The 20,665-nt window shown below is 32.5% G+C and overlaps 1 protein-coding gene across 1 annotated transcript; it reads right to left on the bottom strand.

The window, feature by feature from the left end:
- Positions 1–2,882: 2,882 nt before the first annotated feature.
- Positions 2,883–5,781, bottom strand: LOC123655195 (splicing factor 3A subunit 2-like). Its single transcript, XM_045591032.1, has 4 exons — positions 5,700–5,781; positions 4,617–5,425; positions 3,962–4,095; positions 2,883–3,209 (listed from the first exon to the last, which is right to left on the bottom strand). The coding sequence occupies exons 1-4, from the start codon at positions 5,739–5,741 to the stop codon at positions 3,169–3,171; spliced, it is 1,026 nt and encodes a 341-aa protein (XP_045446988.1). The 5' UTR covers positions 5,742–5,781; the 3' UTR covers positions 2,883–3,168.
- Positions 5,782–20,665: the final 14,884 nt, after the last annotated feature.

Below are 20,665 nucleotides of genomic sequence, written 5' to 3'. Positions count from 1 at the left end.
AGCGCTGAAGGCATAAAAATACGTAACTTCTGCGTATTTATACGGACTTGAAAATTTAAATTAAAGGAAAAAGTGATTAAAATCGCTACTTTTAAATAAAAACCAAACTAAGAAGGAAACTAAGCATATTTCAGAAAACATTGCATTCTGTTTTCGAATGTCATATTGCATTTTACATTATTCTATTTATATCGTTTTGTATATATTCGTAACATACGTCGCCAGATATCCCCTAACTAATTATATTTTATTTTCATATAATTTTGGATTTGAGTCAATTTTCAATACATTTCTTTGTGGAAATTAATCTTTATGAATGATACAATGTCTTCGGTGTGAAATGTATATTGTATATGGGGATTGAAGTTGTGTCGAACAACGTTGAGCAGTGACGCTAAAAAGGTGTTTTACAGCGCATATAGCTGTTTCTGTAAGATATATTTTTTGTAAGATTATATTATTACCTATCAAATAAAAAATACTAATTTAAAAAATTCAAATTAATAATCTTCTTCACTGCTAGTATATTTTAAGATAAAATGTTTTGTGCGCTTAAAAACTGTTTGTGTACGGATCGATCTTTAAAAAGAAAAACACCGGAAGTCACTTTTAGTCTTTATGATTTCCAATTAGGTATTACAAGTCACGTATCTTTCGAGATACATTTTTATATAATAAAACAGAACTATGTTCTACATTAAATAACAATTATATTTTAAAAAATAAAAACTTACAATTAATAACAAGCATATACACGTATAAAAAAATCTGTAAATATTAGATCTACTTCCGAGAGAAACTTTTTTGTGTCCTTTTATATGACCGGAGAAAAAAATACGAGTATATTATATCGACACCTGATATGAAGAACATTGTAACTAATGAAACAATGTTTTCTAACTATACCATCAAAATATTGAGGGGAAAGAGGTATCTTTCAATCCGGGAACCGTATTTATACGACAAATAGAACGATTTTTAGATGAAAAAAAAATTCATTGTAATTCAAGCTAATCCAGATTTCTGAATAAGAAAATTGTGATTTCGGTTACGAAAATAAAAGTATATAAAATATTGGTATTCTTTGAACATAGTAACATTGGAATAACAAATACCAGTTTTTTATTTAAATTTCAACATCACAGCAGCTTATGATATACATTAAGTTGATATACTACATTATTTGAACTGTTAATATAATGTTTTTAAACTAAAACAATCCTATCATTTTTATATTTGTAAAGAACAACATTCCTTTTATATTTCGTTACTCTTTTTTTAGTTTACCTTTAGATCGTACCTTTAGAAAGTAGAACCTTTTTGTTTATTTTATTGTAAGGACAGAAAAATAAAACTTTGTTGTGATGACAGAAATATTTTTACATTAAGATTGTAAGAAAATTAGTTTAAATAAAGGTTTTAAATGTTGTTTTATAATAGTATATATTCTTTTTGTTATACTATACATTAAGTTGATATACTACATTATTTGAACTATTATATATTATGACAAAAACTTGAACAAAAACAGCTCTCCGTTTGATGTATCACAGCGTGGTCAAGTTCATACTAGAGAACGCAAAAATTAATAGTAGAACTTCGTTACGGATGCGGCTTTATTTAATATCAATTGGTCTCTTTTAAAATGCAACAAAATTGTAACCTGAAAACTTAATAAATTCAGATATAATGTTCTTCATATCAAGTGTCGATATTCGAATAACTTACAACTCCTATCTACTCAATAATTATACTCTAATGACAAAAGATAGTTAACAGCTTTAAGGAAATAATTAATTAGGTGATACAATACAATACAATACAATACAATACAATACAATACAATACAATAAACATCAGGTCAATATGATACGCCAAATAAAAACTATGTTCAATATTATCTTGAGATTGTTTTCCGATTGTTTTTCCATTGTCCACAAATTAGTTCTAGACGTAAAGAGATGTTCTGCGTTCCTGCAACCAGAACTAATTTCGCACGAAATTTATTTATTAATAGAAGTTGTTATAAGTACAAGTTGTTTCTAGACTGTGATATATTTGATCTTTCATATTTAAAATATATTAGGTAATGGTAGTTGAAATTGAAAATATATAATTACTACTATCATTTTATGAACATTTTTAATTTAAATTTTAGTTAATAATCTAAAATTATTATTGATCGATATACTTGTTATTTTAATAGGTAAACTCCAGTCGTGCGTCGTATCTTACATATGTTTTTATATATAACAGCCATTTTGCCTAAACGACACTATAATTAAATAGTAACTACATTACAATTATTAAATTACTATACAGTCATTAATGTTGTTGATCTTCCTCTTCCTTTACTAATTAATACCGATGAAGAGTGTTTGTTTGTTTGTTTAAACGCGTTAATCTCAGACAGTGCTGGTTCAAATTAAATAATTATTATTGTTTTGGATAGTCCGTTTACCGAGTAAGATTGAAGGCTATATAATATCACGCTACGACCAATAAGAGCTGAGCATTCTTAAGAAATATTTTAAAAAAACAGAAAAAAATATACTGCGTAAACGATTAAATCTACTCACAAACTATGTATGATGGAATTAATCGCAATTAAAAGTTCTAAAAAAAAGTCCGCCACAGCATATATATGTCTATCTCTTAAGGCTAACTCATTATAACTTTTTTATGATAATCAAGTTTCTTCTAAAATAACGCACTGTTAGTGGAGGTTGTTTTATACACATGATATTATTCTTATAAATATTTTGTTCATTAGAAGTATTTTTTTAAACAAAATTGTTCTTAACCTCATTTGATTTCAATGAATATCTTAAAAGATGTCATAATTTTAAAATAACTCTGCAACGAGTTAATGATCACAAACAGTGAAAAGATGATTTAATTGCATTATTATTAACCAAGTACGTGAATCCTAACGAATGAAAAATACTTCATCTACAAAGCAATTATATGAAGAAAAACTTTTGTCTTTTATAGCTTTGTAATTTGGACGCATAAATTAGGAACGCGTCGCGCTGTGCGTTTAAGTCCCCGAATTGCACAGTAAATTAACGCATGTAAAACCACGAGGCACAGCTAGTTAATAATATTTGGCTCAAAGTTTTTACATTTGTAAGACTTATTTTAATTCAACCATCCATAATATACGTTTTATGTAGCGTTTCCAAGTTCGACGTTTTGCCTTCTGACATCTGAAACAAAAAATATTTCATAAGCACTAAATATTAATAACACAATATAATGAGGATCGGATGGAACGTTATTATTACTACGAAAACTCTTTACGCTCAGAAATAATCACAATTACACCAAGGGCTCTTGCCTGGTGCAATTTAAGCTGCGTGAATTCCTATATATTTACTAGCTGACCCCGCTAACGTTGTTTTGCCATATATTTTATTCTTCTCAATCCCCCCCCCCCCCTAACTTAGGGGAATGAAAAATAGATGTTGGCCGATTCTCAGACCTACCCGATATGCACACAAAATTTCATAATATTTTATTAACCCTCTTAACCCCCCCTCCTCTATAACTTAGGGGTATAAAAATAGATGTTATTCGATTCGCAGGCCTACCCGATATGCACACCCAATTTCATGAGAATCGGTCAAGCCGTTTCGGAGGAGTGAAACTAAAAACACTGCGACACGAGAATTTTATATATTAGATGGGAACGCCATTTTAATAATATACGTGGAAGATAAAGTAAAATAAATGTACGTGAAACGAATAAAGTTATATATTGAGGTTTATATATTTCACTGTCAGTGGGTATTCGAACTTTGTTACCAAAACTTTTCTTCTCATTAATTCACTAATCATTAGTGTTTTCCATTTCACGTATTAGTAATTTTCAAAATCAGTGTTGGTGTCATTTGAGAAATTGGCAGTGGGCCACTTGGCGTCGTTGAGCGTTAGGCGTTAATTAATTAAATATAATTACCGTATGTTTTGGCCTTGTATCGTTGATAAATGATTTTGATACCCCATATAAACGCCGCAGCGATGATTATTGTGGCAATTAATATGCCTACAATTCTTCCAGTCGATGATGTATTCGTGTCCGTTATTGCAGCGCTATATGAAACAAAAAAAAAATTATATATAAATACTGTTTGCTATTCTAAACAGCTATTAATACCGAGCTTAAAGCCAATTAAAAAAAATATCAATTATGATATTTAAAAGTTGAATAATGATTTTTAGAAACGGACATAACTTTCTTAGTGAGATACGTAATTAATAAATACGTTAAAAACTTATTAGAGAATATTCATAACGTTATAAATCTTGCAGTCATAAATTAAAAAATAAGTGCTTTTGCGTGCGTACAAAATACACATTACAGAAGTGAAACTTCTTTGGCAAACTAATTTTCAAGTCTCGTTAATATTTATACAAATGTAAAGCTTTAGATTTCCGTTCAAGCACCATCGACAAAAACGTTGCCCTAATAATACCCAAAAGAAGTTTCACTTCAAATACTCATTACTACTATAAAATAGTTTGTTAAGTAATTTTACTATCACTTTTAACTTTATAAACTCCATTATGAATTTGAAGAAATATTTGAAGAAAAAAAAAAGCTTAAGCCGTACCTTTTGTCATGTTTTATGGCTGAAGTTTCATTATTTTTTTCTCCACTGTCTTTGCCCGCGGGTGATACGCCACTCACCGGTGGAACATCGCCCTTACTTGCAGGCGGTACACCGTCTTTGACCGAGGGTGGTACGCTGCCTACCGGTGGAACATCGTCCTTACTTGCGGGTGTTACACCGTCTTTGACCGAGGGTGGTACGCTGCCTACCGGTGGAATATCGTCTTTACTTCCAGGTGTTACACCGTCTTTGCCCGCAGGTGATACGCCACTCACCGGTGGAACATCGCCCTTACTTGCAGGCGGTACACCGTCTTTGACCGAGGGTGGTACGCTGCCTACCGGTGGAACATCGTCTTTACTTGCAGGTGTTACAGCGTCTTTGCCCGCGGGTGATACGCCACTCACCGGTGGAACATCGCCCTTACTTGCAGGTGGTACAGCGTCTTTGCCCGCGGGTGATACTCCACTCACCGGTGGAACATCGCCCTTACTTGCAGGCGGTACACCGTCTTTGACTGAGGGTGGTATGCTGCCTACCGGTGGAACGTCGTCCTTACTTGCGGGTGTTACACCGTCTTTGCCCGCGGGTGGTACGCCACTCACCGGTGGAACATCGTCCTTTCTTGCAGGCGGTACACCGTCTTTGACCGAGGGTGGTACGCTGCGTACCGGTGGGACATCGTCCTTACTTGCAGGCGGTACACCGTCTTTGCCCACGGTTGGTACGCCATCCTTGTTCACCGTTGGAACACCTCCTGAAGGCTCTAAAGGTCGTTCTACTACTTGCGCTTTAGTACTGCCATGAAACTAGATAAAAAATAAAATATATTATATACATATATATGTATTAAATTTATTTAAAAATTTGATAAGATTTTAATATTTAATTTACAAGTGTGATTGAACTTTAATACTACTTTCTTTCAATTTCATGCAACATCACAGGAAATTAAAAATGGATTTTGATTGACAATTTTATTCCGTTTTATATAAAGATTTTCTTTTTTTTTTGTACGAAACTGTAAAAAGAGTTAATAAAATTTCTTAAAAAAATAAAACTAGGACTTGTTATAAAACTTACCGTAATAAAAACTAAACAAATAAAACAAACGTCTAATCGCATCTTGATTTTGGCCGTTCACCCCAAAGGTTAGTATTGTAATGAGCACTCCTTTGTAGGACTAAATAATATTTATTAACTCATCCTTATTATTACTCACATTTATATATCGTTGCAATTAAAATCGTGTTCGGTTATTAAGCGTGAAAAACTAAGCATAGCATGCAGCTTTACATATATGTATGAACTAATAAAAATAAATACATTTTGTCCACGGTATTTGTGTTTTTTACAAGCTTTTATTTAACTTTCAGCGTATGTATGTAAGTATGTAAGTTTGTTCAGGTAAAATCTTGCAACTCAATTTTGAAGCAGATATCTTCAACCAATTAAGCTGAAATTTTGTATACAAGTTCAATTTGGATGACAATGCATGGTTAACTTTATGACGTCAGTCTAAATCCAACATGGCAGCATATGCAAGATGGAGAAATAGGTATTTTTAATGCACTTCTACAATCAATATCAAATGAAAGGGCTTGGTAAGTATAATTCGAATAAGTGACGTCTGTCTAAATCCAATATGGCGGACTAGTTATTTTATGCCTAACTATTTTAGTTCAGCCAAAATAACAGTTTTTGTTTCAATAATTAAGTTCAAATACGGGTGAAATCAATATTGGTATCATGATATTAAAAAGTTTTAAAGTAAAAATTTATTTTTTTCACTAAAGCGCATACAAATAAAAGCTTTTTTTAAAAGGTTTTTTACTTTAAATTTATTTTATATAATAAATGAAAAAAATATTTACTGTAGGTAATGCTAATATTTCAACTTTTTTTGGTCAAACTTTAAAGTACATAAAAGCCATAAAAGTACATAAAGAATTCCTAAAATAATATATACAAAGACAAGCATTATTTAGAGATAAAGTTTGTTACTTTGTAGGTATAGAACTAACCTATAGAACTATGGAACCAATTTTGAAAATTCCTTTATTAATAGACAGCTAAATTATTTACAGTCTACAGCCAAGACGAGCCAAAAAAAAAATCTAATTTTCTACAGAACTATTAAGCCATAAACGTTACATAATAATAATTTTATCATGCACTTGAAAACAAATGTTCAAAATAAAGTCATTGCCTATAGTAAAGAAAATAATATTATAAAATTGGTATATATTAGAAAATAATGAATAATCATCACATGTCATGTCATCACAAAAGACAAATTCCGGTAAAAATTAAAGAAAAAATATATATTTTTATCGTCACAATCGTCTGATATGATAGGCTGGCGTCGTTTCTTTGGTTTTATTTCTACGGAAGAATCGGAAGTCTCTGAAACGAAGCGACGTACTCTATTTAGGGGTCTTTGGCTTGGTAAATTTAAGTTTTGAATTAAGTTATCAGGTGTTAATCTTTCAAAGTAACCGGGTGTTATTGACTCAGTAGTAGCTTCACTAGTTCCTGGGCTACCAGAATACTGAATAGAGTGAGCTCCAGCAGGACTATCGTGATGATTAGAAGGTCCTGCTTGAGAAGAAACAGGCGAAAAATTGGCCAAATGAGGCTCAGATAACACAGAATTAGTAAGGGAATTTGGGACTTTAAACTGTAATTGAATTTATCCTAGTTTGTAATGCGAACATTCTTCATGGGCTGTGCAGTTTAAACAGCTTAGTCATCTAGCACGGATAATATTTGAGTTCTGCTGCACAAAGCTTGATGTATTTCGAGCGTTCCTTTAAAAGGACGTGCAGCAATCTCATACAAAACCTAATCGATTTCAGGAAACTTCGACTCGTCGATCTTATAAGTTTCTATACTTCTACAATTTAAGCTTAAACATGCCATCAAATCATCTAAATTCAATACGTCATTTCTCTTTGCAACATGACTGTCACAAATGCGCTTTATACACCCACCAACACCATCAGATGCACCTTTTCCATGACCTCGCTTAGTAAAATGCCAATTAATAGTTGTAACGGAAAACTCTTTACTTAATAATGTAGCAAGTTAAAAAAAACATAGACTTGTTGTGGAGTTAAGGGACCATCGCTTAAAATGTGCAAAATTTATCTACAGGAAATATGTCTACAGGAAAGACAATTGTAAATATATTAAAGATGGCGTGTTACATATTGAAGTTAGAATAAAAACAATTTAGATTTTGTAATCAGTTACTTAATATGCATAGAAGCTTAGGTCTCATTTATTTTTAAAGAGTCTACTTATTAACATACACGCAGTGCAGGAAAGACTCACCAAACATGACCAAAATCCTGTGTAACTCCTTAAATAAATATTCTTCATCGACACCAAAACCGTTTATCAGAGTTACAAAGAAATGACTACTGGAGAAGACAGTAATGCCAATACGATAATAAAATAAATATCGGATGGTTTCCAAATTTTTCAAACATTGTCTATTTTACGTGTCTACAGAAGAAGACTATAAATATCAGAACAACATGTTTATATGTTTTTATTCGTAATTCTATTTTTCACGATAAATTGTTTTGGAGTCAGAAAAATTTATATTTGTAAAACGAGTTGGGATCTTTGGGGATTTCCCCACCGTGCCTCGGAGAGCACGTTAAGCTATCAGTCCTTGTTTTTATCATTATAACCTGATAGCGATCTTCACTCATAATAGGGATCGGAAAACACAAACATGTTAAACCAGATCTAAAACAAAAAATTGTATAAGTAAAAATCTCTATTTCCTGTGGGAATCTAACCACCAATCTCTAACTTATAGTGAAATATAATATCTATTTTTTAAGGAATATTATTGAGTTTGCTCGCAAACACAAAAAAGCGACTTCAAATACATAGATAAGTAATACAACGTTGGTAGACGAAAAAATAGTTAAGTAAATACGCGTTATTAGAGATTACTCCAAAATTACTCAAATTTACACAGACCACATTACAAGCACCAGCTTTCAATTAAATAAGAATAATCAAAATTGCTACACCCGGTCAAAAGTTATGATGTAACGCACGTAAATAATACAGTCGAATCGAGAACATACTCCTTTTTTGAAGTCTATTAAAAATAAAGTTTCAATTACAAATTACTACATTTATTTCTTAAAACGAATTTGTAACACACAAACATAAATTGTAGCGTTATTTTATGTAATTTGTTCGAAACAGGAAAATCCCAGCCAAATAACACAGGTCTCTAGTAGCTTACTGAGGTAGTAGTACAATAGGAAACATCCTGCTCAAAATCTGCAGCAGCCCGACTTGGGAAGTAACTCAACCTTACAGAAGATCACCGCTAAATAATACTGCTTTGAAGCTGTGTTGTGTTCTTGTGTTGAGTAAGGTGACCAGAACTCCTAGGGGTGTTCGCCGATCTAGTTGAGTGAAAAAGTTTTGTACTCCTGTATGTTAAAGATCGCGAGCTCGATAGCAGGTTTGTCATAATCGCGTCGTGAGTATTTCCAAACCTTCGAAAATTTAGAAAGGGGGCGTTCATAAAATACATGAGATGTTTAAGGGGGGGAGAATCTCATCTAATCTTACGTTGGAGAGAGGGCCTCGGCAAATATCACGCAATTTTTTTCTGATTGAAACAAAAAAAAATTATACTATTTTGGTCCATTTAATCCAGATTGTACATGCTTAAGATTTAATCTTACGCGTAATCGTAATACGATTAAGATCATTCACTAATGCGTTCGGAAGAAAATAATTTCAATAACAATCCAGCGCGTTTACGTAAGAAACCCACATTTTGAAAAATCTCACGTGAGATTGGGGGATGGGGGAGGGGTTGAATAAAATCTCACGACATCTCACCAGGGGGGAGCGACAGAAAATTTAAAAAAACACCTCACGTAATTTATGGACGCCCCCTAATAGGCAAATCAGTAATTTTGATAAACGATAGATAGTGAATATGAAAAATAATTCAGAAATATTCGACGCTGTCCTATAAGCACACAAACTATCTTAACCTTTCCAAAAAGCTAAACTGAGGTAGGGCACAGCAGGAATTTCCTGCTCAAAATATGGAGCAGCCCGACTGGGGTAGTACCTCGACCTTACAGAAGATCACAGCAAAATAATACTGTTTTCAAGCAGTATTGTGTTCCTGTTGGTGAGTAAGGTGACCAGAGCTCCTGGGGGGATTGGGGATTGGGTCGGTAACGCACTTGCGATGCTTCTGGTGTTGCAGGCGTCTATAAGCTACTTACATAATCGCTTACCATCAGGTGAGCCGTACGCTTGTTTGCCGACCTAGTGACATAAAAAAAAAAGTTATGGCCACCTTACTCGTCACAAAAAACAACACTACTTCAAAGCAATATTTATTATTTTGCTCTAATCTTCGATCTAATTTACATATTCCAAAATTTCTCCCAAGATATCCGGCCGCCCTCACGATTTTTTTCTTCTCAGACGATCGTGACATGAATCTTTGGGTACGTTTACATTCCTTCAATATCTCATTTGAATGAAATGTGTGCTTTTCATATAAGTTAATATCTTTGATGAATATTTATTTTCGAACATGATTATTACTTGTAAAATTATTATATAACCAAAGACAGACGATCGCTACATATAACAACCGGGATCGACAGCTTAACGTGCTTTCCGAGGCACGGTGGTGAGACCCACAAGGACTAACAACCAGACCGGAAATAAATATTTGTATAACCAAAAATATCTACTTCCAGGGGAAATCAAACACACGACCTTCGGTGTTTAGGCGCTGGCGACAAGGCACACGCATCATTACACCAGAGCAGTTTTCGTCGCTTCGGTTGCAAAACACAATTGTAGTTAATTATAAATATTAAATAATATCTACGTTGCAAAAATAGTAAAATGTATGCGCCGACCAAATGTTTTTTTGGAAGCTTAAGTGATTCAAGATATAATAGAATGACTCGCTTTCGAATCATTTGATACTTTCTTACTTTTAACACTTGTCAAAAATTGTCAATCATAATAAAAGTAGCGCTCCGGTTCGAGCTGCATAGCACGTACAATTTATGATTTATTTTCAACCGACTTCCAAAAAATGGAGGAGTTTCTCAATTCGATTGTATCTTTTTTTCAAGTAAACTTCAGAACTTTTAACTTTTGACCGATTTTGGTATTTTTTTTAATCGAAAGGTGGTGTGTGTGTCATTTGGTCTCATTAAAATTTATTTGAGATCTAACAACTACTTTTTGAGTTATATCTAATAATGCGCTTTTTTTTACTTGACTATTTTTTCATCAACCTACGTTGTATTATACCGCATAACTTTTTAATGGGTGTACCGATTTTGATGATTTTTAATGTAATCGAAAGCGATATTTATCATGTGGTCACATTTAAATTTCATCAAGATCCAATTACAACTTTTTGAGTAATCTTTGATAACGCGTATTTACTTGACTATTTTTTCGTCTACTTACGTTGTATTATTTGTCGATGTAATTGAAGTCTGTTTTTTTTTCGTTTGCCAGCAAACACAATTATAAAGAACTGAATTTCATGACCTGTTTTACAAGTTTTTTTTATAAAAGATAAATTTATTATGATTGCTTTGTTAATAAAAAATGGCTGTTGCTGCGGCAGCGGAATATATATACGAAATATAGCCACCCCTTCTTTTCCCGTAAGTGTCGTAAGAAGCGACTAAGGGATAACACGATCCCACTACCACCTTGGAACTTATGGGGCTGACTGATCCCGATAAATCAATATGTCATCGAATTCCTTTAAATATACATTAACTCATCAAAAATAACGCGTAGCATTTCGTTTAAATAAATGGACCAATATTTGCATGTCACTGTTGCGGGTATTATTACGAAATATCCATAAATATTATAATAATTGCTCGAATTATTTACCATCATCAATTCACAACAGTATCTAAACGTTAAAAAGGTTTTTTTTTTCAATTTATTGGCCAATACATAACAAATACATTATACTTTGTAATTTAAACACCACAAAAACCTCGCGGGTTTATCTGGGTACAGAGAGTCACGCAGTTAAATCCGTTTGTATTTAAAATTATTTATACTTTAGTATTTAAATTTATTTATACTTTTTTTTAAAAAGTATTTTTTAAAACGTGATTTGTTTTTCGTGGTACTCTTATACATTTCTTGCAGTTCTCCGGGCAGTTCGTTAACATATTCGGGTATTAAGTAGTCGTCAGTTCTCTTTCCATACTTATTGTTAGTTTGTGGTAAGTGATATTCAAGGTTTGAATCAAGTTGACGTAAGCCTATTATAGGTTTTAGTTTTTCATTTAATAAGGTTGTGTTATTAATTTGTTTTTTTTTTTTGGTTTTAATAAATAATTATATATATACTAATGTGAATAATTCTTAGACAGAAACTCAGTATTTTTTTATTTTGTTATTATTTATATTTCTATATATCAAAAAGAGATAAATAATTAATTAAAAATATCTTATAACATACACACACGGTCGTCTGTTCCTATGATAAGCAACTTAATGCTTGTGTTACAGGTAACATCCGACTGTTATAACTATTTTTTTTAAATATACATAGAAATAATACATATATAAATATATATATTACACCCAAACTTAGGCGGGAATCGAATCCACAACCCGCGGAACAGAAAGCACTATAAAACTGCGCCAACGGGCTAGTCCAAAAGAGATCACGTCTTAGTAATTTAATTATGTGTTTTTATCGACTGCGAAATCTTGAAATAAGTTAAATTTGAAAGGTCACATTACAAATACTGAACCAAATTAGAACATTCCGCATATTTTTATATGAGAGCAACAAATAATATTTAGCAATGTCTATAATCAACATTATTATCACATATATTTACACCGTCGACGCCGCGTTCGCGCAATGGTTTGTGGCTGTTGCGCTGGCGGTTGCGAGTTCGAGCGGGGCACATGACAAACATTTTTTGGCCGTAAAGATGTTTGTCGTGTTCTGGGTATTTGTGCAGTTCTTGTGGGTCTCACCACCGTGCCTCGGAGAGCACGTTAAGCCGTCGTCGGTCCCGGTTATTATCATGTACACCTGATAGCGATCGTTATTCATAATAGAGAATATATTCGACAATTCACATTGGATCAGCGTGGTGGATTAAGCTCTGATCTTTCTCCTACATGGGGAAAGAGGCCTATGCCCAGCAGTGGGATTTTATAGGCTGAAGCGTTACATCGTCAACTTTAATGTATAATATAGTTGCAAATTATACCGCTGGTTGAAGCTAAAATGACGAATTTGGAACATTAAATTTAAGTTATGTATCTGTGACGCAACATTTTTTTTTTATTGAAATGTCATGTTGAGTTGTCAACCGATGACGATCCCCAGTTTATGCGTGTTTACGTCTAGTCCGCCAAGGGTAGACATAAACAAACTTTGTGGCGCCATCCTTATTAGAACCTGGATAATATTCTGGTTACTAATGGTGCAGTATGAGATTCATATTTCTTATAAAAAAACATATGAATTTTATGCCCAAAAGTGTAAATAAGTTCCTTTATGAAATTAAAAATTTCTGTTGAATGAGAACTTCATTGAATTTATTTTTAATTTTACTAACGTTTAAAATAATTAAATTAACGAAAAACGAAAAAATTTAAATTTAACGTTTAAAATAAATAATCTTGTTTTAATATAGCACATTTCAAAGTTACTTTTTTTTAAATAATTAATTCTAAATAAGCCATGAATTTAATCACGAAGTTATTTTAGTAAGAGGTTAAAAGGTCAAAACGTCTAAAGCCCGTCTTAAATTGTATTATTTATAGTCATTAGCAACGAGTTTCCTGCTATTTGATAATGAAATTCTTCTTATTCGTATTTAAATAGAGGAAATAAGTTATCACATAAAAGTGCAACAAGGATTTACCCGTGATCAGTTTGTCTGCCCATGCGGTTTTTATTATTATCGTGAATTATAAATTTAAAAATTATTTCATTAAATTTTGTTACATTAATATGCATATTTTCCTTATTCATTATATACTTTTCTTACTTACGTATAAATTTTACATCAAAATGTAAAATGTATGAAAAGTTTATTTCGAAATTTCACAATGTTATACATGTTAACATTACATCACTTAAAAACAAAATATTTAGAGATGGTTGCGGTCACTCACTTCAGCCTATCGCAGTCCACTGCTGGACATAGGCCTCCCTAAATTCCTGCCATACATCCCGGTTTTCCGCAATCCTCATCCAGCCTACACCGGCAATCTTACGTAGATTATCGGTCCAGCCCACTGCCACTTCAACTTGCTAATTCTGTGGACTATATCGAATAAAATGTATTGTATGCTATAAATGTATTATTATCCAAAATTAAGTGGATTAACGTTATAGCCGAAATATATCTCGTCAATTGTCCAAAATTCAACAACCTATACCAGTTTTACCATATAATAATAAATACCATTTACCTCAAAGCTTAAAAATTCTGGTGTGACTTTGGATCTCTCAGCTGGACAAGTCAAGTTAGTAATTATCTCGTAAGTTCTATGCCTCTTTTCATTTTATAATGCGCTTTAACAAGTTCCTCCCAAAGAAAGCCACGATTAAGCTGACAAACTGTTTTCTTTTACCTATTATTGTTTACAGCGATTCTTGGTAACCAGACTTAAGCGAAGAGCAACTGATCAATTTGCAAATATTGCAAAATACTTGTATAATTACGCTTCATTTACAAGCTGCGCACAAATGTGACCATATTTCGTTTTAACGATGCCAACTACAATGGTTGCCCCACAGAACAGAGAAATTTGAGAGTTATCGGTACTCTTTATTATTTAATTTTCAAACCTTTTTCATCTTCTTAACTAAAATCTAAATTTAACTTTCTTTCCAGCAATCATTCTAGGGATCTACGTTCCTTTCGAAGCCTAATTATTTCACAGTCGATGCCAATAAACTGTGCAATGAATTACCGATAAATCATCATCAGAAATGCTCCTTCTAACTAACCTAACTTCTAACTTTCTTTTAGAAGCCAGATTAAGAATTTGTAGCGAAGTAAACTTAATTAATGGCCCTTCTTAATCCCCCTTTCTTTTCTTCCTTCTTCTTATTTTGCGATTAAAAAGTCTCAGACGTATCTTGTCTGTGATCATATTATCCTGACGTTGCAGACGACTATGAGCTGTAGTAATCGCTTACCATCAGGAGAACCGTACGCTTGTTTGCCGTCCTATCTGTTTAAAAAACATTGGCAGCTATAGAGACTATAGCTAGAAGTGAAAAGTTATAACTTTTATCAAAATTTGCATGTCGATAACGCGTTCGCGTTATTTCACCACAAGATTTCACCCATCCAAACAGCATCTAAAGCACATAGCACACGGCCGCTGCACGTGAGTCATGAGTATGTCTGTGACGTGAACCCATAAAATTTTCCCCAAGCAAAAGACACCCAATGCGGCTAAAAAGTTGTCACTTAAAAAACAACATTTACAATGTACTCGAGTATAAAAGAAACGTCGAGAATTGTTTGACCTAAAAATATATCCATTCACTTTAAAATATTCTCTTCAAATCTTACAAAATGCCTTCCTGAAAAAAAAAGAAACACTTAAGCTGAAGAAGTGCTGTTCAGATTCCTTGTGTCTATTTTATGTGGAGCGGGAAAACGGGAAGAAGTCACTTGATATTGAAATGTGACATTAAGTAGAATAATATGTAAGTAAAAAGCGGTGAGTTTGAAGTATCCTAACGCCATTAAAACGATTGATATAAATATGTAGATACATATATACACAGAATGCTCCTGCTTAATAGATAACTGCGTTCCTTCGAAACGGGTTTTATATGTGTTATAGATCGCGTTCCACGGGAGGAAAAAAATCCTAGCCTATTTTTTTACTATATGTACATTTTTATCTACACATGTGTGTGAGTTTTATTATATGTTCGCGCCAAAAATCCTGCTTCTGGGCAATCCTCATCATACTCATTATATCATACATCACTCATTTATACACTTTTTAAGCAAAGCTTAATCTGAACTAAATTAAAACAAATCTACTAAACAAAGTGTCGTCTAAATAAGGCGTCATAAAATGTAATCGCACTGCAGGCATATAAATAACATAATTATTACATTTTGCTTGTTAGCAGCTAAAAACAGTTAACTTATTTCATTATTAATTAAACGTTATCACAAACATGTTATTGAAACACGTGTTAATAATTTTAATTGTATGAATAATGGAATTAAATTTTTCATTTTGTTTTCCTTAAAATAACGTATATTTTTAAATAATATTCGTTAAAATGTTCATTAGGTGATTACCTACACTTTGTCAATACAAAGTTTTATCTCATAAACCGCAGTAATAGAACAAGATCCCATGCCCTCAGCCCTTGTTTACTTTCTCATTCACAAACCAGATGACCGATTCTCAGATGTCAGGTGCTGAAAGTACGCCAAAATTGTATTCATCTTACTTATATTCTAATTGCTGATTCTTTATTACAAGGAATGTTGTTAAATAATATAAAATTGATACTGCCAGACACCTTCAATCGGCAGTATTTAATGCTAAATACTATTTCGATTCGATTATAAGTACCTTACAAATCATTTTAACAATTCTTTGTACGCTTAAACTGTATACGTTTATTCAGACAAGTGCTGGAATTAATGTGAAAATAAATTAGTAATTAAGCTTAAATTTAAAGTTTTAAAATCTGTACGTAGGTACTTGTGAAACCTGATATCTGAGCATTGGCCGTTGGCCTAAGCTGGTCTGTATATGTTTTATCAGAATTTATTTTATCTATACATATAATAAAATGGTAGGAAAAAACAAAACTGTACATTGAATTTTTTTTTTATAAATACTACTATGTTAGTATACTTGGGGTGTGATCTACAATCGATACCGAAGCCAAAAATATAGTTTTAAGAATTTTTGTCTGTTTGTCTGTTTGACTGTATGTATGTCCGGGATAAACTCAAAAAGTACTGCATGGATCTACTTCAAATTTGGCACGAATATTATTAAAAAGTCGAGTCAACATATAGGCTACATATTATCACGCTTTCACCTACGGGGAACGAGCAGTGAACCTTTATTTCTTCAACGCATTCTGTAACAACGTGTGATCTAACGACGCATATTTGAATGTTGTTATTATTACGTTAATAACCATGCTATAAGCTAGCTTCACACTATAAATAAAGACATTCTGTAGTATATTTAGTATTAGCATTGCACCCGTGCGAACCCGGGGCGGGTCGCTAGTCAGAAAATAAAGTAAGGTCCGAGGAGATCTCTCTCTTATGTAAGCACCCAAATGTCTGTTTTAGGTAACAGATAAAAATGCATATTATTAATTTTAATAAATTAACATACAAATAAATATATAATATACGCAAACATACACGCAATATTGAACACACAAAGCCAGACCAGTATTTCAGGCTCAGTCGTAACGACGCCAACAGCTACGTGTAAAGCCAAACAAGACATGATTGTCAAATATTTTTCCGTGGTGATTTGTTTATTACCAGGAAAAATTTGTAACTTTACTTAATATTTATTTTTAGCGGAGTATTATTTCGCCATTGATAACTGAGGTGGGACACAGCAGGAAATATCATGTTCAATCTAGAGCAAATTAAATTAGTAGTAAGTATTTGTACGGGCTAACGCACATTGAGCAATATGATTGTTTTGCTAATTAGTAACCTCTTTAATTTAGCTGATTTATTACGAAATTGTTATTTTTCTTATGCAGATTTCAAATGAAATTGATACTTGTTTGCTACGAATGACGTCAAATGACGTCTGTACTTCTGCCTATATATACTCAAAATAATCTTAATAAATTTAGTGTTAGATCGACTTTCATTGGGTTTGGTTTCCCTCATAACCTTCCCTCACATGTCATCTCTCACTCAACCATAGACTGTCCCATACAGTATTATTTGAATTAAAATATTTAAAAACTGTAAATATTTTAATTCAAATAATACTTACTTTTTTAATATACTTATTACCCGACTGCCAAGGCAGGGTTATGTTTTTCGCGCGTATCTTGTATGTATGTATATTTGTATGTAATATTCTTTACTACCTCGTATTTCCAGAACCACTGAACGGATTTACATAATTGAGGTATCGTTAGGTTCGTCTTAGCTGCCCAAGTGTTCTTAGATAGGTTACATTAAAAAAAAATCAAACATGGCGGCTGCGCGAAGCCATTGTAGTTAATGAAAAAAATTTTAAGAATGAAATTGAAGGATAAGTCAAATCATCTCTCTTTGTGCATGTCTCCGACTGCATGTTATGTACGACGTTGCATAAAGTTTCGAAGGACTACCGTATTAATATATTTTAAATGTACAGCACAAAATGTTTGATATTGTTTCTATTTATTTCGCTGACTTTGTGTGCATATTGAATTTTTATCTTGTTCCAGCTTTTTCAGTTCATTTTCTATTAGTTGTTCTTCACGCAGGCGGGTTTTTTGTTTTTTTTTTTTAATTATTAGTTTACTTTATTATTTACTGGATGACGATTGCGGAAAACCGGGATGTCTGGTGCGAACCAACTGCTGGCTTTGAAATACACAGGCCAAAGACGGGCAGCAGCGTCTTTAGTGCAACAAAGCCAGCTCTGCAGTCACCAACCCGCCTGCCCAGCGTGGTGACTACGGACAACACACATGACTTCATGCCATTTTTGGCGCGAATTTGTGGAGGCCTATCCAGCAGTGGACTGCAATAGGCTGAACTGAACTGAATACTTACTTTAATAAATACTTAAATCACACCTATACTCAAAGTTATAATAGAACCCACAACCCCCAGAGCGGTAGCAGTATCAGCAAACTCCGCCAATGTATTATTCAATTATTTAAAAATAACTATAACCACTTTATTTATTCCCTTTCTCTTTTTCATTTTATTTTATTTATTTTTTGGTGCAATATGATAATATTTTTTTTCCTTTGTCACAAATAACTATCCTTTGAAACTGAAAACCTTATTTCAGTCATGGCGTTCAGAAGTAAGTGTAAAAAAAACCATTTCATTTTAAATAAATATAATTCAATATTTACAAAATGCCAATTCATATTATAAAAATATATTATTATTTTATTGAGATTAATAGATTATTTTCAAATAAAACCATTCATTTTACGATCGTTTCTTTAACAGATTGACAGACTCGCTTATAAATAACTTATAGTCTATTCACGTTAAGAAAACACTGACTCATTGCTGTCACTTAGCTTAATCACGCCCTTTGAATAATTAAATCGTAGTAAATATGAAAATCGTATTCAAATTCAAATTAACCAGTTGAAGCTTACTTCATGACTGTCCTTCAGACAGGGGACAGCTATGAGTCACTATTTCTTTAACGCGAATAGACTTTAACGCTATGCAAAGCGGCACAATAATTTTTACTTTTCATTCAAAATCACTAAATCAGCTACCTGTTAAAAATCCTATAAACTTGACATAGTTTATTTTAGGCATAAAGTTTTATTATTTAAAAAAACAGCCTTTTTTGTCTCCTTCAAGACTAATCTTATTAATAATCGTATATTAGAACAGAAAACAATCAATATTTATTAACCATTTGAATATTTCCTTTTTTCCAGATTAAATCCGTCATTATCAAGCCTTTCGGCCTATTTAAACTTTCGCAGCCAAATATTCGCAGTGTGGGACGTGCTCTGGCCCGGTCGCGTTGGACCGACGACGTTGGACTACGTAAGATTGCCGATTTAGCCAGGATGAAGATTGCGGAAAACCGGGATGTCTGGCGCGAACTTGCGGAGGCCTATGTCCAGCAATAAGCTGAACTGACTGACTGAGCCAAATATATTTAAAAAATCTAAACAAGTAATACTAAATATATAGAAGATTCGGTTTTTTATTATATGTACAATAATTCTTTTGAAAATTCTTTTAGCAAGAGAATGTCACGTTACCAATATGTGACATAGACTTACTGAGAGAAAACCATAGTTACCTATAGTTACATATAATCGAACATTATTATTCTTACTTAAAATTACTCTACATAATATGCAAGTCTTAAAAAGTACAATTGCCTTTAGAAATGTCAGCCAGTATAGTTTGTTTCGTATTATTCTTGAATTCATTATTATTATTATTTGTATCTTTGACGCCATTTAAATATATAATGACAATAATTATAACTGACAATAGACATCGCGATTCAAAATTTCCCAACCCCTTGTATTACCATCAGTTTATCTTGTCACCAGCCGGCCTAGCATGCATACAACGAGATATATCTTGACGAGAGAGAGAAATAATGTCTACATCGAGTATTTTCTCGATTACCCTAACATGCGCACTACGAGAGACAAAATTCTCTTCCGAAGACTTCGCCTTGTCGAGTAGAGAAACATTATCAACCATAATCACAACTGAATATCATTCTTATTTCTTATGTCGTAAAGTTGAATTTACAAGGTTATTGACCAATCGTGCCAAACCGGGATGAGCCAACGTTTGTATAATTTCAAACGAGTGTTTTATTTAACAATGTTCTCGGCCTTTTGGTTAAGATAAAAAGTGTATATCTAATTTATAAAATCTAATATGGATAATAAAACGGCGTAAGTAAATGAATTTAATTATATATGTAAAACAATATGCTCGTGTTGTGCTTTATATCTTGTCGCACATTAGATAATTGTAATTCTATCACGCATTGTTTTATTTATTTTTTTTTTTTTTTTAATTTTTAAAATTTTTTGAATTTTTTTTTTTTTTTTTTTTTTTTAATATTGATTTTTTCTATTTAATTTTATTTTTACTTATTGATTTTTTTAATATAATTTTGTTTTGTTTTTTATTCTGAATGTTGTCTTGTCTTGTTGTACTAACCCAATATGGACTTATACTTTGGTCTGAAATAAAGTATTATTATTATTATTATTTAGAATAAGAAGCAACAGGGCGCAAATACGTTTTTTGTGT

The sequence above is a fragment of the Melitaea cinxia genome, chromosome 7, assembly GCF_905220565.1.
Source record: "Melitaea cinxia chromosome 7, ilMelCinx1.1, whole genome shotgun sequence".
NCBI lineage: Eukaryota > Metazoa > Arthropoda > Insecta > Lepidoptera > Nymphalidae > Melitaea > Melitaea cinxia.
The sequence above is the reverse complement of the archived record's forward strand: the minus strand, read 5'-3'. Positions and strand labels throughout refer to the sequence as shown.